Source organism: Dufourea novaeangliae, unplaced genomic scaffold, assembly GCF_001272555.1.
Source record: "Dufourea novaeangliae isolate 0120121106 unplaced genomic scaffold, ASM127255v1 scaffold316, whole genome shotgun sequence".
In the NCBI taxonomy this organism is placed as follows: Eukaryota; Metazoa; Arthropoda; class Insecta; order Hymenoptera; family Halictidae; genus Dufourea; species Dufourea novaeangliae.
The window spans coordinates 529847-552067 of NW_015374191.1; the positions used below are offsets into that span (position 1 = coordinate 529847).

At 37.3% G+C, this 22221-nt stretch overlaps 2 protein-coding genes across 3 annotated transcripts; one reads left to right on the forward strand and one right to left on the reverse strand.

Moving 5' to 3' along the window:
- The first annotated feature begins 2541 nt into the window (after window positions 1-2541).
- Window positions 2542-9983, forward strand: LOC107192172 (segment polarity protein dishevelled homolog DVL-3). 2 transcript variants are annotated; one of them, XM_015581375.1, is made up of 10 exons: window positions 2542-2928; window positions 4061-4130; window positions 5052-5310; window positions 5460-5642; window positions 5728-5938; window positions 6073-6201; window positions 6291-6505; window positions 6594-7085; window positions 7694-7942; window positions 9238-9983. In XM_015581375.1, the coding sequence occupies exons 1-10, from the start codon at window positions 2768-2770 to the stop codon at window positions 9270-9272; spliced, it is 2004 nt and encodes a 667-aa protein (XP_015436861.1). In that variant the 5' UTR covers window positions 2542-2767; the 3' UTR covers window positions 9273-9983. The 2 variants fall into 2 exon arrangements, with proteins under 2 accessions (XP_015436861.1, XP_015436860.1); XM_015581374.1 differs by lacking the exon at window positions 9238-9983 and having other exon boundaries at window positions 7694-8007.
- Window positions 9984-14848: 4865 nt separating this feature from the next.
- On the reverse strand, window positions 14849-22171 carry LOC107192170 (endothelin-converting enzyme 1-like). Its single transcript, XM_015581371.1, has 15 exons — window positions 21864-22171; window positions 21585-21784; window positions 20968-21113; window positions 19426-19571; window positions 18917-19176; window positions 18577-18834; window positions 17865-18067; window positions 17601-17780; window positions 17298-17509; window positions 17009-17231; window positions 16725-16901; window positions 16467-16629; window positions 16122-16331; window positions 15932-16038; window positions 14849-15218 (listed from the first exon to the last, which is right to left on the reverse strand). The coding sequence occupies exons 1-15, from the start codon at window positions 21968-21970 to the stop codon at window positions 14943-14945; spliced, it is 2868 nt and encodes a 955-aa protein (XP_015436857.1). The 5' UTR covers window positions 21971-22171; the 3' UTR covers window positions 14849-14942.
- Window positions 22172-22221: the final 50 nt, after the last annotated feature.

The window sequence follows — 22221 nt, forward strand, 5'->3', positions numbered from 1 at the left end:
GCGGTTCATTCGGCTATCTTCGGAAGATCCCGAGTAGCTCATTGGTCAGAGCGGTATATCCTCCAGTAATACGACTTGGCGGGAACAAACATATGCATCGCTCCAGTTTAAACGGCGAATGTAACACTGAAAAAACATAACGCCAAAAATATATATGTATTTCGTCACTTATCCAAAAGATAACTTTGCGATCATGCTTACGGTCAGAAGCAATAAAAACGCAAGAAAATAAAAATATAAAGTCGAGTGTTGTTTACTTGTTATCACAAATTTACAGAATTCACTAATTTCCCGCCAAATTGCGTGTAAAGGGAGTCAACTGTCATGGCATCAAAACGAACAAAATTGTGTTCCGTATCTTTATTTTATCAGAAATAGCACGTTATTATATATACGAATGATACGTGTGTAACTTGTATCTTACAAAAAACGACACAATGCACAAAAGAATATTATGCACAGTAAAGGAAACACACATTTATATCGTAAAAAGAAAACAAAGAAACGTTTGCTAATAAGAAGAGTTGGTGTTTAAAACGTTAAGCAACAATATGTCGAAAGTGAAAACATATGACATGCGGGCCGTTTGATGCGGCGTTTACCCTGATAACCACAGATATACTCTATGAATAACAAAGAAATCCAATTACCTATGTACCCCGGTCTATCCCCGAAAGTTTGTTATTCCAATTCGTTTAAGGTGGAAAGAATTAATTTATTATGCCTCGTGTTATTTTTGCTGCCTTTTTCTCGAAGTTTTCAAACTTCCGGTAACTTCCTGAACGCCATCTGTGTCAAATGATTACTGCCCGCCAATTTGACAATAGCGCCAAAGTTTATGAAATATCTGACAAGTGTTGCCAATTAAATAATATCAGAGAGACTCTGATAATAGATAAAAGCTTTCCTTCGTTGAGGAAATAAAAGAAACTTAAACTTCGCAATACTATGATAGTTTGTCTAGCTGAGCGCGAGTTGAGTTGAATATAACCTCCGAATTTAACATTCCTGTAACGTAAATGCCCTTAAACACACAGCTTTCTAATGTGGATGTATTACAGATTTCTTGAGCCATGAAATTCCGTAAGGAATAAGTTTATTCGTATACTTTGTCCGTGGCTTAATTACACAAAGTAACTACATTTACAACTTCTGTAAACAATCCATCATTTACAATTCAACGCGAAGTTACTCGGAGTGGAATTACTAAGATAGTCGGTAGATGGTGCTGTCTTTTGGACTTGAATATTTGGCGGATGTTTTGAAATATGTATTCAGTTATTATGATAACATTCTTGCTTATACCATTTCAATTTTTTCAATACTGATTACAATTTGTATAATGTAAAAAGTTTATTAAATTTTGAAAGAATGTACATTATTTCCGAATGTAATAGAAACTACAATTAAATTTGAATACGATTTGATATCCCCTACAATCGTCACAAATATTATCACGTATAGAAAATAATATGAGATACAACAATAATATAACGTACATATATTTTGACATATACTATAAAAATACAATATATACCATATTAAGTATCACGACATAAGAAACATCTTATTTCGACTAATGACTATCGAGTTATTGACGTGAGTGAACAACGTCCATTGGACTGTTTGCAAGCTCATAACGTTTTATTATTATGCAACATTGTGTTCAAATGCACTACCTTCTGAAATACAGTTCCTACATCAATAAGACCTAGTTCAAACATGGCGATTTTAACCATACCATTAGTTCGCGTTAAAGATAAACATCGGTAAACCGAACCATGTAGTTTTATACAGGGATGTAGCACGACATTATTCGTTGAAGAAGTTAACCTATTCATATTGCACCTAAAACCAACCTTTTATTTATTTTACTAATTAAAAAAGAAAGTTGATGAATTGTTTTGGCATTTTGAAGATCCGAAGGTTGAATAAAGTGCTTCACTTGAAACAACGAAGAACAGAAACTTTATGTTCAGGTTCATCGCAAGTAAACACGCTCCTATCATCTCTAAAAAGAATGAAAAGAACAAAAGAGAGATCACGTGACAAAGGGAGTCGCCATTGTTACTGTGATGGGGTCTATTTTTAATGTAAACAACAGCATTCAACATAAATGAAACCGTTCTTCTTCTGAGCAACTATCTTTCCTGTACATTGCTAAGGCTAAGCAGAGCAGCATGTTTCTTTACCACTACGCCTAAACAGCTTTATCAGCAGACCTAAGGACAAAAGTGCTACCGACATTCGCCTGTAGTTTGACCAATGATATTGTGTGGGTGACAAAAACTCCTCGCCATGTTGAACGACACTGTCTAAACGCCATCTGTCGAAGGATTCACTGAAATGGTCGAGAGGGTGTAAAAATCATTCTCCGAATCGTCTCTCTATCCCCGTCGTTTCCAATCCCCGAGCGTATCGTCGAGTGTCGGCTCATCCGCCGCGAGTGTGTGTAATGTCGACGAGAATGTTGACATTTAATTCAACTCGTCGGGTGGACCGTGTACGCATCGCGAGACTACCGTGAATAATGTCAATGGCTTCCTCGTAACTGGCCGCACGCGTTTGCGATAATGTTACACGCGACCAGACTCGTGTAAGCTCATGCGGACTTCATGAACGAACGATCGGCGTACGCGCGAGGGCTTTGGCTCGAACTGTGATGCGCCATATTGGTTCAAGAGAATTGTTCATAGTTCAGTGAGGTCTTCGGTGAATCAGTTATTTTTTCATCGCAAATGCACGCGCAATAACAGAATTCCCGACGATGGAAGAAACCAAGATCATCTATCATATCGATGACGAAGAGACCCCTTACCTGGTGAAGCTCACCATATCACCGGAAAGGGTCACTCTGGCCGACTTCAAGAACGTCTTGAATCGGCCGAATTACAAGTATTTCTTCAAATCGATGGACGATGATTTCGGGTGAGTGTCGCGGCGATATGCATGTCTCCTCGCACGTCGACTCGCATACGTTCAACGGGGCTTACCGATCGACACTGTTCTGGGCTACCGTATCTTTCATCTTCGAACGAGTCAATGCCCTGTGATTTAAACAGTATCCGCTTTCGCGATACTCACATTTTGACAATTATCCTTTCCCTCCCCAGTTTCGTGTACATGTTTCACACTCGATTTACATCCGTTTCCAGATCCATTTAAATCCTTATTCGCATCTTTTTTAGCATTTTATGATTCCATCATGATCCAGCTTGAGCTGTGATAGGAAATGTTCTAAAAAAAAAAAAGAGTATCTGGCTAAAAATATTGTAATCAATGAAACACATGATCAATTTTTGTTTATAACAATTATGACTTATTATGAAAGCTGCTTAATAAAATATTTTCCATCTGTTTATAGATCATTTTGGTAGAATCAAGTTACTCCAATTACTCTTTCACATAATTTCATGCTTACAGTATAGTTAAAGCTAATACTTCCTTTGTATTAATTGGTGTTGAATGAAAAATTATGGCAATCGTCAATGATTAAATGACACATTGATATATTGGAGTAAATCTTTCAACAAAAACAAAGTTTACATCCAAAAGCTTCAAGATGAATAAGCTATGATACTGGACTTTAGAAGTACCTAAATCTCTGGGGTTAAATAAATATCATCTGTTGGTATTTCTTAAGCATAATAAAGTATGAACATGAGATATGATATCTCATATGATTTATTGAGATTTTTAATGATAATTGTTTAAGAAAAAAATTCACAATTGCACAATTGTTAAATTTATTTATTATACATTGAGATTACTATCATTTTAAGCAGAGGTCCTTTGTCCCTTGTCCTGACACAAAGTAATTCATGTAACTCAAAGATTTCAAATTACTTTGTGTTTTTATTTATTAACGATACTGTACATATTTTCAATTGTAGTAAAGAAACCAAAATGAAAGGAACATTTCTTTGTAATATTTAGTGCATAGAATTAATTGTTTTTTATCAGTTTTAATTATTACTTGACCACCAATATGGAAAAAGTATTAACTATAATGTTTTATGAATACCTTAATACAATAAAAACCTTTTTGCTTTCTTGACAGTGTTGTAAAAGAAGAAATTGTGGATGATGATGCCCACCTTCCATGTTTCAATGGACGAGTTGTCTCTTGGGTAAGATTCTTAATTTCAAATTAATTAAACTTCTCCATGAGATTATGTAGCTATATGTAAACTATAAATATACTTCAAGCTATATATATATAAAAATAAAAACTTTAATAATACTGATTTCAAGAGTTACAAACAATACAGATAATAGAAATAAATTCTACAAGTTTTGTGATTATACAGGGTTTCCCACATAGGTGTTGTCACAAAATTTTAAGACTTGGTTTCTTGAATTTTACAAAAAATTGTGTCAGACAAAATTTCAACTATGATTAAGTATACACATAACTTTTGTAAATTACAGTTCCTTTATTTACATTTTTTTCTGAGATATGAATGTTACCATTTGTTTGCTAAATGAAGTTATAGTATTTTTAAAAAAATTTGTTATTAGACCAAATCGTGACAAAACTAATAACAATATACGTTTTAAAAAAAAAAAAAAAAATATAACGTATAAAAACTTAACAGAAGTTATGCAACATCACGATATATCAAGGTATTTAGTTCAGAAACAATCAAACACTCAAAGATACCGCGAAGTTGCACCACTACTGAAATTATATTTGTCATTTATTTTTGTTTCTTGTAATATATGTATAGTTGTCAGAGTTATCATGATTTATGTTAATAAAAAATATTTAAAAAACACCAGGGTTTTATGTAAAAAACAAAAGGTAACATCTATATCACTGAAAAAAATGAAAATAAGGAAACTCTGATTTACAACATTTTATGCACACTTAAATCCAGTTCAAGTTTAGTCTAACACAATATTTTGTAAAGTTCAAGGAAAGTATGTAATAATTTAGTACATTGTACTAGTGGAGTATCGAAACAATATTATCGGAATTATTTAAAAATAATATTAGTTGTTAAATTATACAAAGTATAGTTAAAAGAAACAAATGTATTTATCAATAGTTGGTGTCTGCTGAGGGCAGTAATGTCTCAGATGGTGCATCACAATGCACAGATTCAGTAGCACACAGTGAGGCAAAGCATGATCGTGTTGATCATGTAACACCTGGTCATACAAATCGTGGCCCGCCGCCGCTTTCTCATGATGACACTTTAACTGAAACTGAAAGTATTATAAGTAGTCGGCAAGGACATCATTTACATAAAAGTTCAAGACACCATTCAGACAAGTACATTGACAAATATAAAAACAAATATAATGGTATGTTAATTCTATCAATCTATCTATAATTACCAAAAGCTCCATTATTGCTATGATATGTTTGTTTATTAATTTTTTTTATTAAGAAATTACAACTATAGAAACTCTTTGTACACCTAAACATTATTCTCATTTGTTCATTGACCCAGGACTTCGTATAAACGGTCATTCAAAGCACAGATCAGGCCATGGTTATGAGACTGCATCTATTTTAAGTTCAGATTTAGAAACAACCACATTTTTAGAATCGGATGACGATGCAAGTAGCCGAATAACATCGACAACAGGCAGACACACCAATATGAGTAGCACAGTTGACAGAGCTACCTTAGGTAAATCTATATTGAGGCCTTTAACAATACTCTTTAGTTAATATTTAGTGGATCAGGTTCAAGAATTTTTATTTTTCAATATTAGATCGGCGTAGACCGCAAAGAAGACGGCGTCACAGACTACTACCTATGTCAAGAACATCATCCTTTAGCAGTATCACAGACAGTACAATGTCCTTAAATATAATAACAGTCTCATTAAATATGGATACTGTTAACTTCCTTGGGATTAGTATCGTTGGTCAAAGTAATAAAGGTGGCGATGGGGGCATCTATGTTGGTTCCATAATGAAAGGGTATGTTTCAATCTATTGACAATTAGAGTATAGGAAAGCCTCTGCATGATTAATTATTAGTACAGAGTGTACAGCAAAAATACTTCGATTACATGTAAAAGTACTTGTTTCATTGCGAATTTTAATATGTGCAGGGGAGCTGTTGCTTTAGATGGTCGAATAGAACCTGGCGACATGATTCTTCAAGTAAACGATATTAACTTCGAGAATATGTCTAATGACGAAGCAGTTAGGGTACTACGTGAAGTGGTTCAGAAACCGGGGTATGTTTAAGTTAATACTGTGATTGTTGCATAGGGATCAATTAGGCGAAGTAACATGATTTTATTATGAATATATGTGCATCTTCTAGACCAATCAAACTAGTAGTAGCAAAGTGTTGGGATCCTAATCCAAAAGGATATTTCACAATACCACGTACAGAGCCTGTACGACCAATAGATCCTGGTGCTTGGGTAGCACATACGGCTGCTATAAGGGGTGAAGGTTTTCCTCCACGCCCACCGAGTGCCACAACTTTAACATCAACGTCAAGCAGTCTTGCGAGCACACTACCAGACACAGAAAGTAATTATTCTCCCTATTAAAAGCATATAATATATGTTTGAAGTATGATATTGGATATAGTAACAAATAAATAATAAATATGTATTAGGACCATTGGAGGAACTTCACTTAACAGTGAACACTGATATGCCAACAGTAGTGAGAGCAATGGCTAGACCTGACTCAGGGTTAGAAATTCGTGAACGTATGTGGCTTAAAATAACAATACCAAATGCATTTATTGGGGCAGACGTGGTGGATTGGCTTAATACTCACGTGGAAGGGTTCATTGATCGTCGCGATGCAAGGAAATACGCATCCCTGATGCTAAAAGCTGGCTTTATCAGGCACACAGTGAATAAGATAACATTTTCCGAGCAGTGTTATTATATATTCGGTGACCTGTGTTCAGCGATGAGCAGCATGAAATTAGACTGCGACACTGTTGGACCATTACCACCACCAAATGCCTGGGACATGCCTTATTCGGGAACGTATGCACCTCATTCCGCAACTGGTTATAGTCCAATGCCATTCAATTTCACTAACGAACCAACCGTGTACGGTTATCATCGAGAAGAGAGTGTTCATAGTGGCTCAGGTGAGACTTATCTCTAGAACTACTACACCCCGCAAAAAGTATTACATCAAACAAATTAAACATTTGGTACAATTATTTCTCACGTATTCAATATGAAAAATGTTCTTATTAATAGCGACAAGAATACAAAGAAATAGTCGTCATTATTTAGGTGAAATATTAGTATAAAAATGAATATTTTTGTTTATATACAAAACACAATATGACGAATTTAAACAGAGATCTAAAGAAGTGTCAATTATTTGTAACGTCGAAGAAAGTTTCAGACAACTTCTATACTCATTTTTTTTTTCGGAGAATTACAAAACATTTTAATAGTTTATGATACTACGTATACACCTTTTTTTTACAATTATCATATTTTTAAGAACCTTCTGTTATTCTATGTTTGGTTTGTTTTAAATATTTCTTTGAGTTATATTAATTCAATTCTTCTACTCTATTCCTTTAATATATACATATAATATTATTTAATTAATGTTCTATTTTAATAAATATGTAAATAATTTTTTGAATGATCACGTTAGCACGTTTGATTGTTTACTTTCTGCTAGGAGTAGTAGTGTATAAGAGTTTTGGGTGTATTTTAAAACAATATATTTCAACAGGGGGTAGTAGTGCAGGTAGCGAACACATTTGCAAAGAACCTATCCATGACCTGAAGTCATGTTCTTCGGCGTCCGAGACTGAATTGCATATTCCATCAGTGCCAACAATGCCAAGTAAGAATTCTGGCAATGGGAACGGTTCGAATGGAAAAAGGTCTAATGGTAGTCGCAGTCGTTCCAGTGGTTCTGAACAGTCTGTGCAGACAGGAACTGGTTCAGGGAATCAACAGAACCCGCAAGACTTATCTGGTAGTAGACAGTCATTTCGCATTGCGATGGGAAATCCTTGTGAATTCTTTGTTGATGTTATGTAGATGACGGTGTTGTGTAAATAGATGTGTTATAAATTTGGAGACAGATATACAATCGAACTTGAATGAATACTTTGAAGAAGTTCAATGAAAAAATAAGTTCCACATATTTATATCAACTTTAGATACAGCCTTTATATTATTCTCAATAATACCTTCAACATTTTTCTTCTGGTAACACCGACAGAAAATAAAAAAAGTTATTTCTACTTAGTGCATGTTTTCTATCGTTTACACAGAGGATATTTCAAAGTATTTATTCGCTGCCCTATTCGATTTACTTTTCAGGTTTATGTAATTCGTACTTGAAGTCTTTACAATTTGATTATACCATATCGTCACAACTTTGCATTCCATCTTGTACTACGTATTTTTACAGTAATGATATTATCTCTAAAGTTCGTCCTTTATTGAGAATATTTTTAATATTCGTTCAGATGTTTGCATGTAACATGTAAATGTATATATACTAATATAACTCAAAGAAGTTGCATTAAAATGTAGTGTTTAGTATTCAACAAAAAGTAAAACAGGTATTTTTAATGTCGTAATAATGACGATATTTAAATTTCGATTCTTTTAGATTTTCTTTAGTCCTCGTAGCAGTTTCTATCGTGATTCATCTTTACTTTTATCAATAATTTCATTAGTATAAATTTAAAATGACTATTCCTAATTGTGTAGTATATTTATGAAGTAATAATTCGTAATGGAACCCATATTTATAACTGCATTTCTATGCAAAGCCGTATATTTCAATGAAGTAAAAGTAATATCCTCTTTTGCATGAGACATGCAATTGCTGTGTTGAAAGTTTCGTATTAAGTGTACAGCAACAATGGAACTAGTAAAGATTACTATGAACGATAAAGGAACTCAGTATTTAATTTCGTATAATAATTCATTATTATAAATACACTACAATGCACGCTTTATATTATAAATATTATTGTGGTTGTAATTGTTGATGTAAAGCACGTACGCACAATGAAAGTAGAGCACAAGCATGGTCATGTAAATAACACGGATTACGTCGATGAATTTTTAAGTAATGAAACGTCGCGAATAATTTGCTAAATATATATATATATATATATATATATATATATATATATATATATATATATATATACATACATACATAATGCATGTAAATTATAATTATTTTATTAAGAAATGATTGAACAAAAGGTACGTATTTTTATTAATATTTTTCCATTGCTTGCGTTCTAGGATTGTCTACGACAATGGGGCAGCTATTTCTTTAAAATCGAGAGGATGTTGTTTACAAAAAAAAAGCATGTTAAACGATTCACTAATTATTGCTTTGCAAAATGCGAATTTTTCTTTAAATGGTAAGCCGCTACCAACGAATACAAAATAGAAACGCAAGAAAACAAAAGATATATTATGGATATGTACAAAGGAAACAAAAGTGTGAAATGAACGCATTATTGCGTGTTGGGCAATTATTGGTGAATCATTTATGTCGATCATGGTCCGTGCGTGGAGGACACATATTTCAATTGTATTCCTAACGATTCAAGTAATTATTTGGACGACAGAAATTGTTTACAATTATGTTATGTGGTACTGCATCACAGGTTCGACAATATGTAAATAGAACAAATTATGCTCATATTAAATGTGCCATCTTATGAGTGTTGGAGGAAAGTACTGAAACAGAAAGAATATGAAATGGATATACTGCGACGCACATAATTTATATAGATGCTTTCCAGGTGTATGCATTTCTTATCATTTTACGTTCATTCAAATGTCATCTTATCAGATACAATAATCGAGTATCTTCTGCATCTCGCATAAGCTTATTTAATTTCAACGAACTTCGTCACACATTTAATTGCGTCTTGCCGTTGCGTTTATTACACGAATTTTTTTTTATCTAGCATATATCTTGTTATACCTAAACGACGTTCTTTTATTTTTATAAAATGCTGCCAGAAAAAATATTCGCGTCGGAGAAAAAAAGATAACTATATAAGATTGCTTCAAATATGGTGTAATGTTTGCGTTGAGAAAGTTTCGTAATTTGAATGCAAAATTTTGATGTTGTTTCCTTTTTTTATAGCAATGTTGCTAGCTTTTTCTTTTACTGACATGAACGATAATTTCCGTTCCTCTTTTTTAAATACTTACAATGTGTATAATCTAGTGGATCCTATAAATATCTTTTTATACATATACATATAACATACAGCCATGTTTGAACATAAAAATTTTGTGCAATTTTCCAAAGCAAAACAAAAATTTATGAACATTTCACTTTTCTTCGGCATCTTATAATTAATATTGAATAAAAAAACAGCCTTTCAATTGGCCCTATTGAAACTAATACCGATATAAAAATATACATGTACACATCGCGAAACGAATCTTCTTTTCTAATTTACGAAATACTCTCGAGGCACAAATGTACACATTGGAAAATTGCGCACTGATATTTAATCGTTCGTTTTGACAAATGTTTATTTCATTTCGATAATCGTTATTATGTAATTCGATATTTAAGAGAAGTAGTTAACGCAAACTGTTTTATCAATATCATTATGATACCAACCATTTATATATTATTCTGTAAAATATATACATATTTTATGTTGCAGACAGGTTGTACAGTATGTCTGAGAAACACAAGACTTGTGTTTAAAACGAAGACAAAACGTTATTCTGCTCGATGGGATCGCGGAAGAGAAAATTCTAACGATCACGAGTCTTGTCGCTCGCAGATATACTAAGAAATTTGGTTTACTTTTTATTTTTCTAATTTAATTGTGCCGCTACAAAAGGACCTGCTGCTTTCTGTCTTAACATACAAAACGACTGAAATTTCCTTTGCAACTCACGTTGTGCGCATGTGGATTACACCGTGTCAAAGACGTAATCGAGTCATTTTTGTGCCTTGTGCTGCGCTGACGGTCAATGCAGAACGGCGTATGCATGAGGAGACTCATACACAGACTAGCGATTTGGACAACAATAGCAGAGACAATATCTGTGAGTGTATTTTCTTTTGTTACGACGAGCGAGCCAACTCGCTCGTACACTTTCTTTCTTGTATCTTTCTTTTAATCCAACGTCATCAGAGAGTAATCTGTATCTGATATCCGCCATTGATAATAGATTATATCCATCGAAATTTATTACATAGCGTGTCGACTAATTGGTACAACCCAAAGCTATCGACTCTATACGAATCGAAAATGTGGAATAGAAATATTTAACAGGAAGGTTTTGATTCTTACGAAAATTAGATTTGAATGTTGGACAAGATAGATGTTTGGTAGGAGCTACACAGGTGGATGGAGAACACTTCCTGCTACCTGCTCGTGTCGTTCAACACACAAATTCTTATTTTCGCAAAAGTGAAACCACCTATAAAATATTATCGTACATTTTCGTAAAAAAGAAGTGGAATCCTTTGGGTTGTGCTATCAATTAAGGGGCACCCTGTATTTAGTTCAAAGGATCACCAACTTCCTTTCATCTGGATTTTATTTCAAGTAAAAGTTTCTTTTTATCAAGTAAAAATCTCCCTTATCAACGTTGCGTTCAATCGATTTATTCATTCGTGTTCATACATAACCGACTAACACACAGCGAATGCATCATCGAACTATCGAACCAGTTCCAAGATTCTTGCACTCTAATTGCTTGTTTAAACGAACACACCACAGCATCATACGAGCATCCGTGTCTGTACAAATTGCGAATGCGTCCTACGGATACGTTAGTGGTAGAACAACTCGTATGTATTTGTGTGTGAAAGAGAGAGAGAGAGAGACAGAAAACAGCCTGTACAATGCTCTTGCATAAATCATCACACAAGGCGAACATGTAGTTTTGTACCTGCACATGCAGATTCCCCCCCACCCCCTCACTATGTTAATCATTCAAGCATTCCTAGAACATGAATAGCGTGTCCATTTTGGCTCAGCTTAGAGCAGCCGGGATCTTTGCAACCTAGACATAAGAGAACGTTTCTTTTTTTCCAGATGAAGAGGACATTCTGGAGTACCAGTTTCTGCATAAGTGAAGATAATATTTGTCAAACGCAATACGTATACGTAATACGGTGGTAATTAAAGAGTTTGAACAGGAGCTCTAAGGTATATATATATATATATATATATATATATATATATTTTCCGCTCGATTCGGATCAGGTGAACAACGGAAGTAGCACACGCGAAACATATATTTATATATTTAATAGGCCAATTTTGATAAAACGTCATAGATGGTAAATGATCTAAACTCTCGTATAATTTGTAATGGCTATACATATTAGGACGTAAGGCCATCGAATTTCACGTGATATTCAATATCACACCGAGAATGTCTATATATAGATATATAAATATATATATATATATATACGCAATCTGCATAAATTCAAAACGAGAAAATAAACGGACTTTTCCAAGACGGCGGGAAGCGTGCTCTTTAACGCAGGGTGCATGCAGATTGAGAGAAGATACCAATTGAAATACCTTCGTTAAATATTTCGGTTTTGCGTAATTTAAGGACAGCGAGACGGAACTTTGGTATATCGAAAACTGACCTCGATAAGTGTTTCATTTTAGGAGAGTGAAAAGAATATTCTACTGAATCGTACTTTTAATTACCTAACGAAACTCTTCTGTATCGTAAGAGCGAAATAATTATCCAGAAAATTCCTGATTTACCAGTACAACTCAGAAGCCGAGAATCTTGTAACCAAAACGTCGGCTCACGCTACGATGATTAATTAGTATGAAGCATACCGTATGACTGTTAACACAATTACAAAAAAAAAACAAATCGAGCTTTTTGTAATAACGCAAACGAATAACAATTTTGTATAAAAATGTTTCGATATCGATGTGAAAGCGAGCGCAAATCGAATGATTGACAAAATCGCGACCTCGTCTGAATTTGCTTTATACTAAATAATTGAACCACGCGACGAATACGTACGATTTTATTTTTACTAAGTACTTGTTCACTCAATTACTCGATATGAAATGGCAATACGTAAATAAATTGTAAAGATAAGATTGTACAATTTTTTGGTGAAACTTTCTTACCCTCGGTTCTGTGTGCGAGTTCGTGCTGGAGCTATTGATTCTATTCGAGTATATCCAAGTACCTGGGTTACCTAGTGACTGCTTGCCAAAAATCAACATACTTTAATAAATTATACATAAACGTAATGTATCAAAATTTTATTATACAGTCTATGCCACTAAATAATTATATGAATATGTGTTTGTTCAGTCGAAATGATATATCGTTTTATGGTCAGAATTCTGTTTAGAATTAGAACTTTTGTTATTATTGATGTTAATATTATCGTACCTTTGGAATGAATAATTTATTTAATCTGATTCGTCTAAATTATAAATTAACTTGCTTCTGGTACCGGGTTATCTTGATTTTTCGAGTAGTTTTGAAACTGTCAAGTGGTTCACGGATACCTAATCGTCTAAGGGTCTCAGTAGCTCCAGTTCATACGGACGAGTGTGGGAGGTGTGTGGTTTCTCCCTCTCGAGAACCGATCGAAACCTTGGTAAGTCAATAAGTATCGAAGGAAAGTTTTATTCATTGAAGCGCATTCGTGCTCCCGCGACTGAAGTATTTTAAATGTCATTATAGAGTACCATAGTACAAGGCGACGCGAAGAAGATATCTCATCTACGACCGATCGTTTCTTTCTTGTATTTTCTATCCTTGCGAGGGACTTTTATTGTGAGTCCGGTACCCTAATTGCGAAGTTCAACGACTTTATTATTGTATTTATTAATACATGCAAGACAAAAGAATTTGTAAGAAAACAAAATAAGAGACGACAACATACAGAACGAGAAAAAGAAAAGCCAAAAAAAAAAAATAAGCGAGGAAAACGACTTGGTATTTACAATAAACGACTTCGCGTGTGCGTTCGAAGAAATTTGCGAGGACTGTGTATGCCAGGCTGAATGTTGACGAAACTTTTTCGTTTCCGAATTTCTTACGAATTGTAAACGGTGAACGTTTATATCCACGGTATGTATGATGTACGTTGGATGTAACGTGTGATCGCACGAGTCTCACACAGATGACTTCCGTGGGATCCGGTGAAAACGACGAAAATAAAAAAAAAACACACGGGAACGGTACGGCGCATAAGTTATAAAACGACGAAAAGAATTTCAATACATGTAGTAGTGTGTGGATATACAGGGAAATAGATTGTAAAGATTTTTATGACTGTCTGAAATTATTATTGTCTTTGGTCTTACAATTTTCGCATCAACGATCGAACAGCACAGCTGTCACTTTTAACATCTACCAGCTTCTTCGTACGATATTCGTTCCAGCAAGCCGAAATATCGTACAACCTTCTTCGTGTTCTTCTTCATTTTAGTTAAAACAAAACTACACAAAGTGTTCCGCGCATCTCGTTATTCTCTAAACAAGGGGATACTTCGTCCTCCGACGAAGATCAACGCAAAGCAAAAAAACTCCTCTAGAGAATCAACTATCGTTACAAAGCGCAGGAATTACTCGAAACGAATACTTTATGCGTTGGAAACGCAAAGAACTAACCCTGGAATGGCAAACATGAGTCATCGACGTTGGCCATTAATGTTATCAACGCTATGACAGAGAACTTTGTATTCCGAAAGGAACTTTCCAGTATTGACGGTGATTTAACGATGCTTTCCAGAAAATTTGTTGTTTCGAATACATAAAAATCGGATGCAGTGTGTGTGTGTGTGCTTCATTTAACGATTCCAGCAATACATGTGCCATTGCAGGGTTAATTTCAACGATTACGTGTCCATCATCGATTGCCTCGACGTGGCGAAACGTAAACGTTAATCACCCTCGCGTTCTCTATCAACGAAAGCGACGACTCATTTCGATCCACGATCGATAAGCATCTCAGTTCGTCACCAAACGGAACATTTGTTGACAGGGTTCATTGGCGCACCGAGGGGACAGTCGAAGACTTCCGCAAAATCCTTCGAATTCGATAGAGTACCGATCACACGGAACTTGCCCGGGGAATGCACAGCGGTTTTCAGTTTGTTCCTGGTCGCTTCCGGTCGCATCGAGCCGCACCACACTTGCGCGAAGTTCAGAAAGAACAGTTGTTTCCCGGTCGCGTTCAATCCAGGAAGGGTTTCGTCTGCGTCCCCGTTTAGACGCAGCCATCTTTCGTATGCCTGCGAAAGGTGATTACGAATAAAGGTGCATTTATACAGGGTGAGTCAATAAGAACTATCTAAAATAACTCGTTACCCATTGGTTGTATCAAAAAACGTTTTAATGAATTACGTAGTATTTCAAGGGACATCTATTAAAGAAAAGATGCATTGACCTTGAAAAAACTCATGGTCACTTTGATATCTGGAAAAAAATAATTCATTAAAAGGTTTTCTGATACAACTAATAGGTAACGAGTTATTTTAGATAGTAGTTTTTATCGAATCACCCTGCATTATCCGTTCAGACACGGACCGGTTCCGACAAACTTTCAACCAGAGGTGGGCAGAATTTTATACGAACAAAACATAGTGAAAAGCAGCAGTACCTAAGATCGCCATCCTGACCTTCAAATATTTATTGAGATTACATAATTATTTGCCAAGTGACTTCTCAATGAAGGAGAACTATTATTTTGTAAGCACTTTTTGATCTTTTATTCGTTATTCGAGACTCTTTATCTACACAATTAATTTGCCCACCTCTGCTTCAACTGCATTTGCGCTATCACGCGTCAGAATGTCTGACAGCGTCGAACAGTGTAGGACGGCCCGAATCGTTGCCGGTTCGTGTCTGAACGGATAGTATAAATGCACCTTACAAGTATTACTTCAAAAAAAAAATTCAAATTTTTTCATTAGAGAAGAAACAATTGTTTTTCCCTAGAACACACCCTAAAAGCTTGCTTAATGCCGCCATTATCCGCGATATTCTCTCCTTGCGTATTGACTCCATCTATCTGCATCCCAACTTCGCTGACAGTGTAACGGCTATATTGGTCTGAAAGATTATAACCGTTTCCAAACTTGCAAACGAAGAAGGTTCGAAGTGTAGGAAGGGGACACAAAATACAGTTCCATTACCGATAAGACACTGGGCGCGCTGGTGAAAGCCATAAATAGCATTATATTTCCACCATCTGTGTAGATTACCATCCTTATCGAACAGCCGACCCTTGTCGTCGAAACCGTGAGTAATTTCATGACCGATGACGACACCGATTCCGCCGTAATTCAGGCTCCGCGGAAAGTATCTGTGATAAAATGGCGGCTGTAGTATGCCGGCCGGAAACACTGAGGGTAAAAAGCAGGTTTGTAATTAGTTCAATCTTTCTTTAAGTAACGTAAATACGTCGTCGTAGTACAGTCGCCATTATTTTTTACAGTTACTGTTTTACAATTTCGTTTCGGTCATAGAGTTAAACTGACTTATCCTGTTCTTGCTCCGGCTATAATAAGCGTTGACGACCGCTGGCGCGGTGTTCCATAACGTTTTATTCACAGGGCTGCCGAGACGATCCTGTTCCACCCTGGTCAGATGTTGCAGAATATTCAACGTGTTCTCGAAGTACATGTCTGGATGGATCACGACCTGAAGTTTTCACACGAATCAGATATGTTAACGTACCGCGAGTTTATCGGAATAATCTAATCTCCATAGGGAAAGTCAGCTCCCAGAGCCCTTACATCCTTGTAACGCTCGTTCAGCAGATCCGATTGTAAAATGAAGTCGGGATACCCGATTCTTAGCAGCATTGCGTTCACTTTCTCGGTTGCTAATTCTTTCGTTTCGTCGTCGATCCAGCTGGTCTGATTTAGGAGCTCCCTGAACGATCTCTGAATCTCCCGAGTCATGGACAAAGTCTGCATAGAAGGGAAATTAAAGTGAAAATTGAAAACTTACCTATCTCAGGGTGGTTCGATCACAATCTCTAAAAATTGATATCCTACATTATAATTACGATACTTACATCGTTCTTACTGTTTTCATCGAAATATTTCTTTACAAACATTGACCCGACAGCCATACCCATATTCGAGTTCATCTGAGCCACGCAATTCTTCCACCTGGAAGGCGCCTGTTCTCTACCAAACAGAATGTAATAGAATTTCTGTTTGGCCTCCTGAAATCGGTCGTCCAAATTGTTCACTCTGTGCCTGACGAATCGCCATAGAAGGTAGTTCGCGATGGTTCTGCGAGTGGAACAGAAAAATTAGAAGTTGTTTCACGAGAATACTATTTCATATTTGTCGCAGTACCGTGGACTAGTTTTTGACAGTAGGTTCACCAATTCTTGAATGTATTGTAGCGCGTAAACGACTACAGGTTCGGAGATGTTCGTCGGTCGGGCTAGGACGATCGTCAGGTACCGGTGCCAGTTGATTTGAGGGACCAGAGTTCTCAGCTCCCCGATGCTCATTCTCTTATAGAGTTCTGAAACGTCCCTTCTTTCGTCTGGCGACGACGTGATCTACAGAAAACAATAAATCACTTCAATTTTGAAAGTAGCAAAGAAAAAGTATAGAATCGAAAACTCACCTTATGAAAATATTATATCGTACCTTAGCCAGCTTTGTTTCAAATTCAATCAGCTCGTCAGCATCGATGGTGGCGTTCTGCAAAGACGCGCCCAAGAGAGTTGCGATTTTGATCAAATAACTCTTGTAAGCCTTCAAGTATATCGTGTTCGACGGATGAAGAAAGTAATCCCGCGTAGGAAGGCCCAGTGACGTCTGATCGAACTACAATTAAAATTTTCTTACTATCCACAGAGATCTCTGTAGATCCTGAAGAACTTCTAGATCATGGAAAATTTAGTCAGTTACATGTATCACGTATTCATCGCTGTTCTTAATATCCGGTGCTACCCATTCAGAGATCAGGATATCGTTATTGTACAATCTCAACTGAGCAACTAGAAGCAGCCAATCGAACTTCTCTGGGTCCCAGTTCGGTCTCAAGATAGGCCAACCCCCGAGTTCATCCAGGAGCTGTATAAGCGGCCGTTCCATGCGTTGCTCCAAGATCTCTAGCCACATTTCGCGCGTTAAAATTGTAAATCAATCACGAAAACAGTTCGGATGTCTCGAAAGCAACTTTACTCATGAAACTTAATTGACTCAAAAAATGTAAATACATACCTAAACTTCACACGTTCGCTACCAGACGTCACGTATGTGTGACGGTCCACTTTCTAGCTAAGCATATTTTATTTGACAGAAGCCGAATATATGTGTTTTGCAATATTAACCTATATTTTATGTTATTCATTATTTTTATTTTATATAAAATAAATTTTCTGCAAATCAAAAGCAAGTGAGATACTAAAGATGTTCACGTTGGGTTGGACACTCGGTATATTTTTAATATCTAATCAAGAAAGTAAGACCACTCCGCTGAAGAGACTGATGAAGACTTATCGAGTGGTCTGGGTTAACGTTTTCGAAACCACATGCTGGTAGCGAACATGTTAAAAAAGAAGGAAATAAATCAAGAAAATTATTGGACAGCGGAAGGTGAGTAGTGACCTGTAATTACCGTAATTCATGCAACTCTGGAACAAATGTTTCGCCTTCACGGTCGCGTCGTCGGTATCGTACTCCAGCTCTTTGGGTATCGGGTTCTCGAGTAGCTCTTTCAGGACGGAATCCAACGACTCGCGGATCGTTTCGAAGGTGTCGTAGCCCGCCTTGTCTTTCGGTATCGGATTATGCCTCGCCCAATTACCGCACGCGTACTGATAGAAGTCCCCGCAAGGATCGGCGCCCCTGTCCATGTACGTGAGCATGATTTTTGCTGCGGCGAACATCTGTTTCTTAAAAAGCGTGTGAGCAGGAATTACGGCAGTGCAGCTAGAGGGACAGCATGCCAAGTGTACCTTGAGCCTCTCTGATGTTCCACGCGTCACCCTTGGCCTTCCAGAACGCGTGGAAATCGGGCGTGTCCTCGTCGGATTGCTCGTCGGCGATTGGTAAACTTGTGTCCGAATCCTCGACGGATATCGAGCGACGGCCGCCTTGTTCACCCTCGTCCGACTCGTCTTGGGAAGGTTCTTCGTTGTTGTCGTACTTTCCGTTCGACAGTCTCGAACGAAGCTCCTCCTCGCTTTTCTGGGTGTCGCAGCAGTGCTCGCCGTAGCTTAAAAAATTGGATAACGTTGACGGATACGACGTACACTTGAAAATATACTTTTAAATGGTATAATCTATCTCGAAAGTTTGATAGCCCTAGGCCACGAAAATCTTAATCTGGGCCTGAGTTTCATATAACACGGTAATTATTAGGAACTTAACCACCGTGTTATATGGAGGCTTATCGGTATACTATCCGCCATTTTTTATGCAACACTCTAACAGAAACCTTTGTAATGAAAATAATTACACCAACTTTCGATAGTCGTTGCTCTCTATTTCGGAGGCTTCCTTTATGTCGTCAGTGTACGCCTCGGGATAGTAATCATCCAGATAATTGTCCAAATTTTCATCGGGGTTGGAGTCGTCTATTTTCCCAGCAACATAGTCGGTCGACAGCACCTGCACGCACACATACAAATTTTCAGAATTTGTTTCGGATACTTTAAGCTTATACGTCTCGCGTATTAAATGTGTCGTTAAGAAATTGAACAGTGTACCGATAGACGCGTATGTCATCGAGATTTACTTAAATTTTCAAATACGTTATTTTCCTCTGTTTACGAAAGAGTTCTTCTTCCTAATAGCAGGAAAAAAGAGAAGTCAATTTTAATTGTCCTTGTTCGAAATGAGAGGATTGTCAGTGGGACGATCGATATTTCTACGGTGCACCAGTAACACTAATTTGATGTTGATTAACGCTAATTAACGTTACTGCGCACACGATACTCGTTACTCGAAGTGTCTCGTTGTCTTCTGCAGCGTATCGCTGTATTACTATGAAGAACTCGTTGTTCTGTGCTCAGGAAGCTCATTAAAAATCATTCATAATTTTTCACCCAGTATAAATATCGTCTCTTCAAATTTTATCAAAATTGTACAACGTTTTTGGTGATCTTTCATAATAAAATCATTAACGAGGTAACCCCTTGCGGCCACTACAAGCTTTACATCAATCGATGGAACAAACTCCAACTTCTCAACTGAGAAAAGTTAAGTAACCAGTGTTACAGTAATTTTTTGTTTATTTACAACAGTCCTGAGGCATCTATTGATTACACTACAGTAAATTCTCGATGAGCACTCTCAGGCTCTTCAGCACTGAACATTAAATATTTCATAAACTAATGTCCATATGCGGCTGAAACAAATATCATTGCTACACCTGGGGACGCTGATCGAGGATTTACTGTATTTACAGTATTAAAATTCAACCCTATCTTCAATGAAAGAATAAACAGAACAATGATATTCGGCCATCGAGGAACACTCTAATAATCCACTAAAAAAAACTATAGAACCGCAAGGGGTTGAGCACCGAGTATTGAAAGTCAAAATAACCGACCGAACCGATCGCGTGTTAAAAGAAGATTCAGATCGTCGCTCACACGTCTTCGTTCTCGTTCGTCCGGCGACAACCCGTCGCGATTTCTCGTTACTGAGACCCGACCTGAGTGGATCGTTCCCTGGTCTCCTTGTCCTGGTTATCGTTTCGATTCCTAAATAAAATCCTGCGTGGTGTTGCGTTCTCGTCGTGGAATATACGAGATTTTCCGAAAATCGTGGTTTTCCCTTCGGGGTCGACTTTTTTTTTTTGTTTATTTGTTCGCCGATCAACGGAGGCGACTCGAAGGTAAACGATCGTGGAGACGAGATGTCGGACCGGACGTTTTGTGTTTTGGCGTGAACGGAAGAAAAGGCGAAGGGAAGAACAAGAAGAGCACGATGACGGTTATCGGTTAGCTAGGGAGCGTGTCTGAGTGTGGTGTCGCTTTGAATTTGCTTGTGGATAATGTACCCAGTCGAGTTCTCTCTTGCGTCGTCGGAGCTGCCGCGGCGGAAGGACTGTTTCCATCGGCACGTAGCTGGTTTTCATTCCAGCTATTAGGATTCTTTCTTCTTCCTCCTCCTCGCCTGACCGCTCCGTCTCGGTGTTGCTGATCGCTGATAACACAAATCGCGTTAGTCCCTAGAATTACACATTTAATCGATCGTGGAGCATAGTACCCTAATTCTTTCTATGTCCGTTTCATGTTCCCTTTATGGTAATTTATGTCTACTAGAAGTTCATTTTGATGATTGTATCAATCCTAACATAAATATTGACTGCATCTTGGTCGCTCGAGAGTGGATTCATTGATAATCGTGCGTATACTAAAAGAATATTATATGTAGAGATAACTCAGAAAAAAATCTGCAGTCACGTGCCAGAAATTCCGATTCATTATAAAGACAACGGGTGGGTTAATTTCTGTATCGTTGACGTTAATCGTTTCCCGCGATCCTCCTGCAGTAACTGCCCGACAAATCACGGTCACGCGCACGCACTTTACTCTAAACGGATCCTTGAGCAACCAACCAAGCCGGACGTCGTTAAAGTCAAGTTCATTTTACGAGCTACAGCAAGAGACGTACGCGGAAGTGTTTCCTCGGTCCTCTCGTCCTGTCTTCGTCCGGTCGCGTGGATCAAATAAGTTCGATGATAGGGTCCCTTTCCGATAACCTGGGATCGCGACAACGCGATAAAGATTATAGTGATCGGCAGTAACACTGCGGGGATCAGTAACATCAGCTTGACGCGAAAGCGCCAAGTGTCGTTTCCACCCATGCACCACCTGCCACAAGTTAAAACAATACTTCTTATCTGATTCTGTCGAACCACCAGAGAGACTAAAACTATGTTCCATTACTGACTTCAATCGTCCAGTTTCCTTGTTGATAGCCAATCTACAGGAAGGGCAGGGTCCTCCGCTGAAGAAATCGTCGTCGTTGTACTGACTCAAGCCACTTCCACCCCTCATCTTTTCTGAAAGCAAGTCGTGTTGTTCTCAGCTGTTCGTTCTACTTCATGGTTGATATCGATCACAAAAGTGCACAATCGGATATGACCGTATTTCACGGGATCGTTCGCGAGTCTCTGGGGGTAGCTGACGTGCTAGCTAAACGCTCGCGTCCCGATTTTACATTGTCGAGCGAAAACACACTCGCGTGTCCCTGTCTCCCAGCCTGGGACCGAACGGATCGTACTAACGGGGACGGCCGAATCGCCGCG

Excerpts from the sequence above, each read along its gene's own strand:
- LOC107192170 (XM_015581371.1), bottom strand. The coding sequence starts at position 21,970 with ATGAGGGGTGGAAGTGGCTTGAGTCAGTACAACGACGACGATTTCTTC. Across the intron at positions 19,177-19,425 it reads GAGAGCAACGACTATCGAAA|CTACGGCGAGCACTGCTGCG; the intron begins GTTGGTGTAATT and ends CAATTTTTTAAG. Across the intron at positions 16,332-16,466 it reads CCGGAGCAAGAACAGGATAA|TGTTTCCGGCCGGCATACTA; the intron begins GTCAGTTTAACT and ends TTTTACCCTCAG.
- LOC107192172 (XM_015581374.1), top strand. The coding sequence starts at position 2,768 with ATGGAAGAAACCAAGATCATCTATCATATCGATGACGAAGAGACCCCT. Across the intron at positions 5,311-5,459 it reads ATATAAAAACAAATATAATG|GACTTCGTATAAACGGTCAT; the intron begins GTATGTTAATTC and ends TCATTGACCCAG. Across the intron at positions 6,202-6,290 it reads GAAGTGGTTCAGAAACCGGG|ACCAATCAAACTAGTAGTAG; the intron begins GTATGTTTAAGT and ends TGCATCTTCTAG.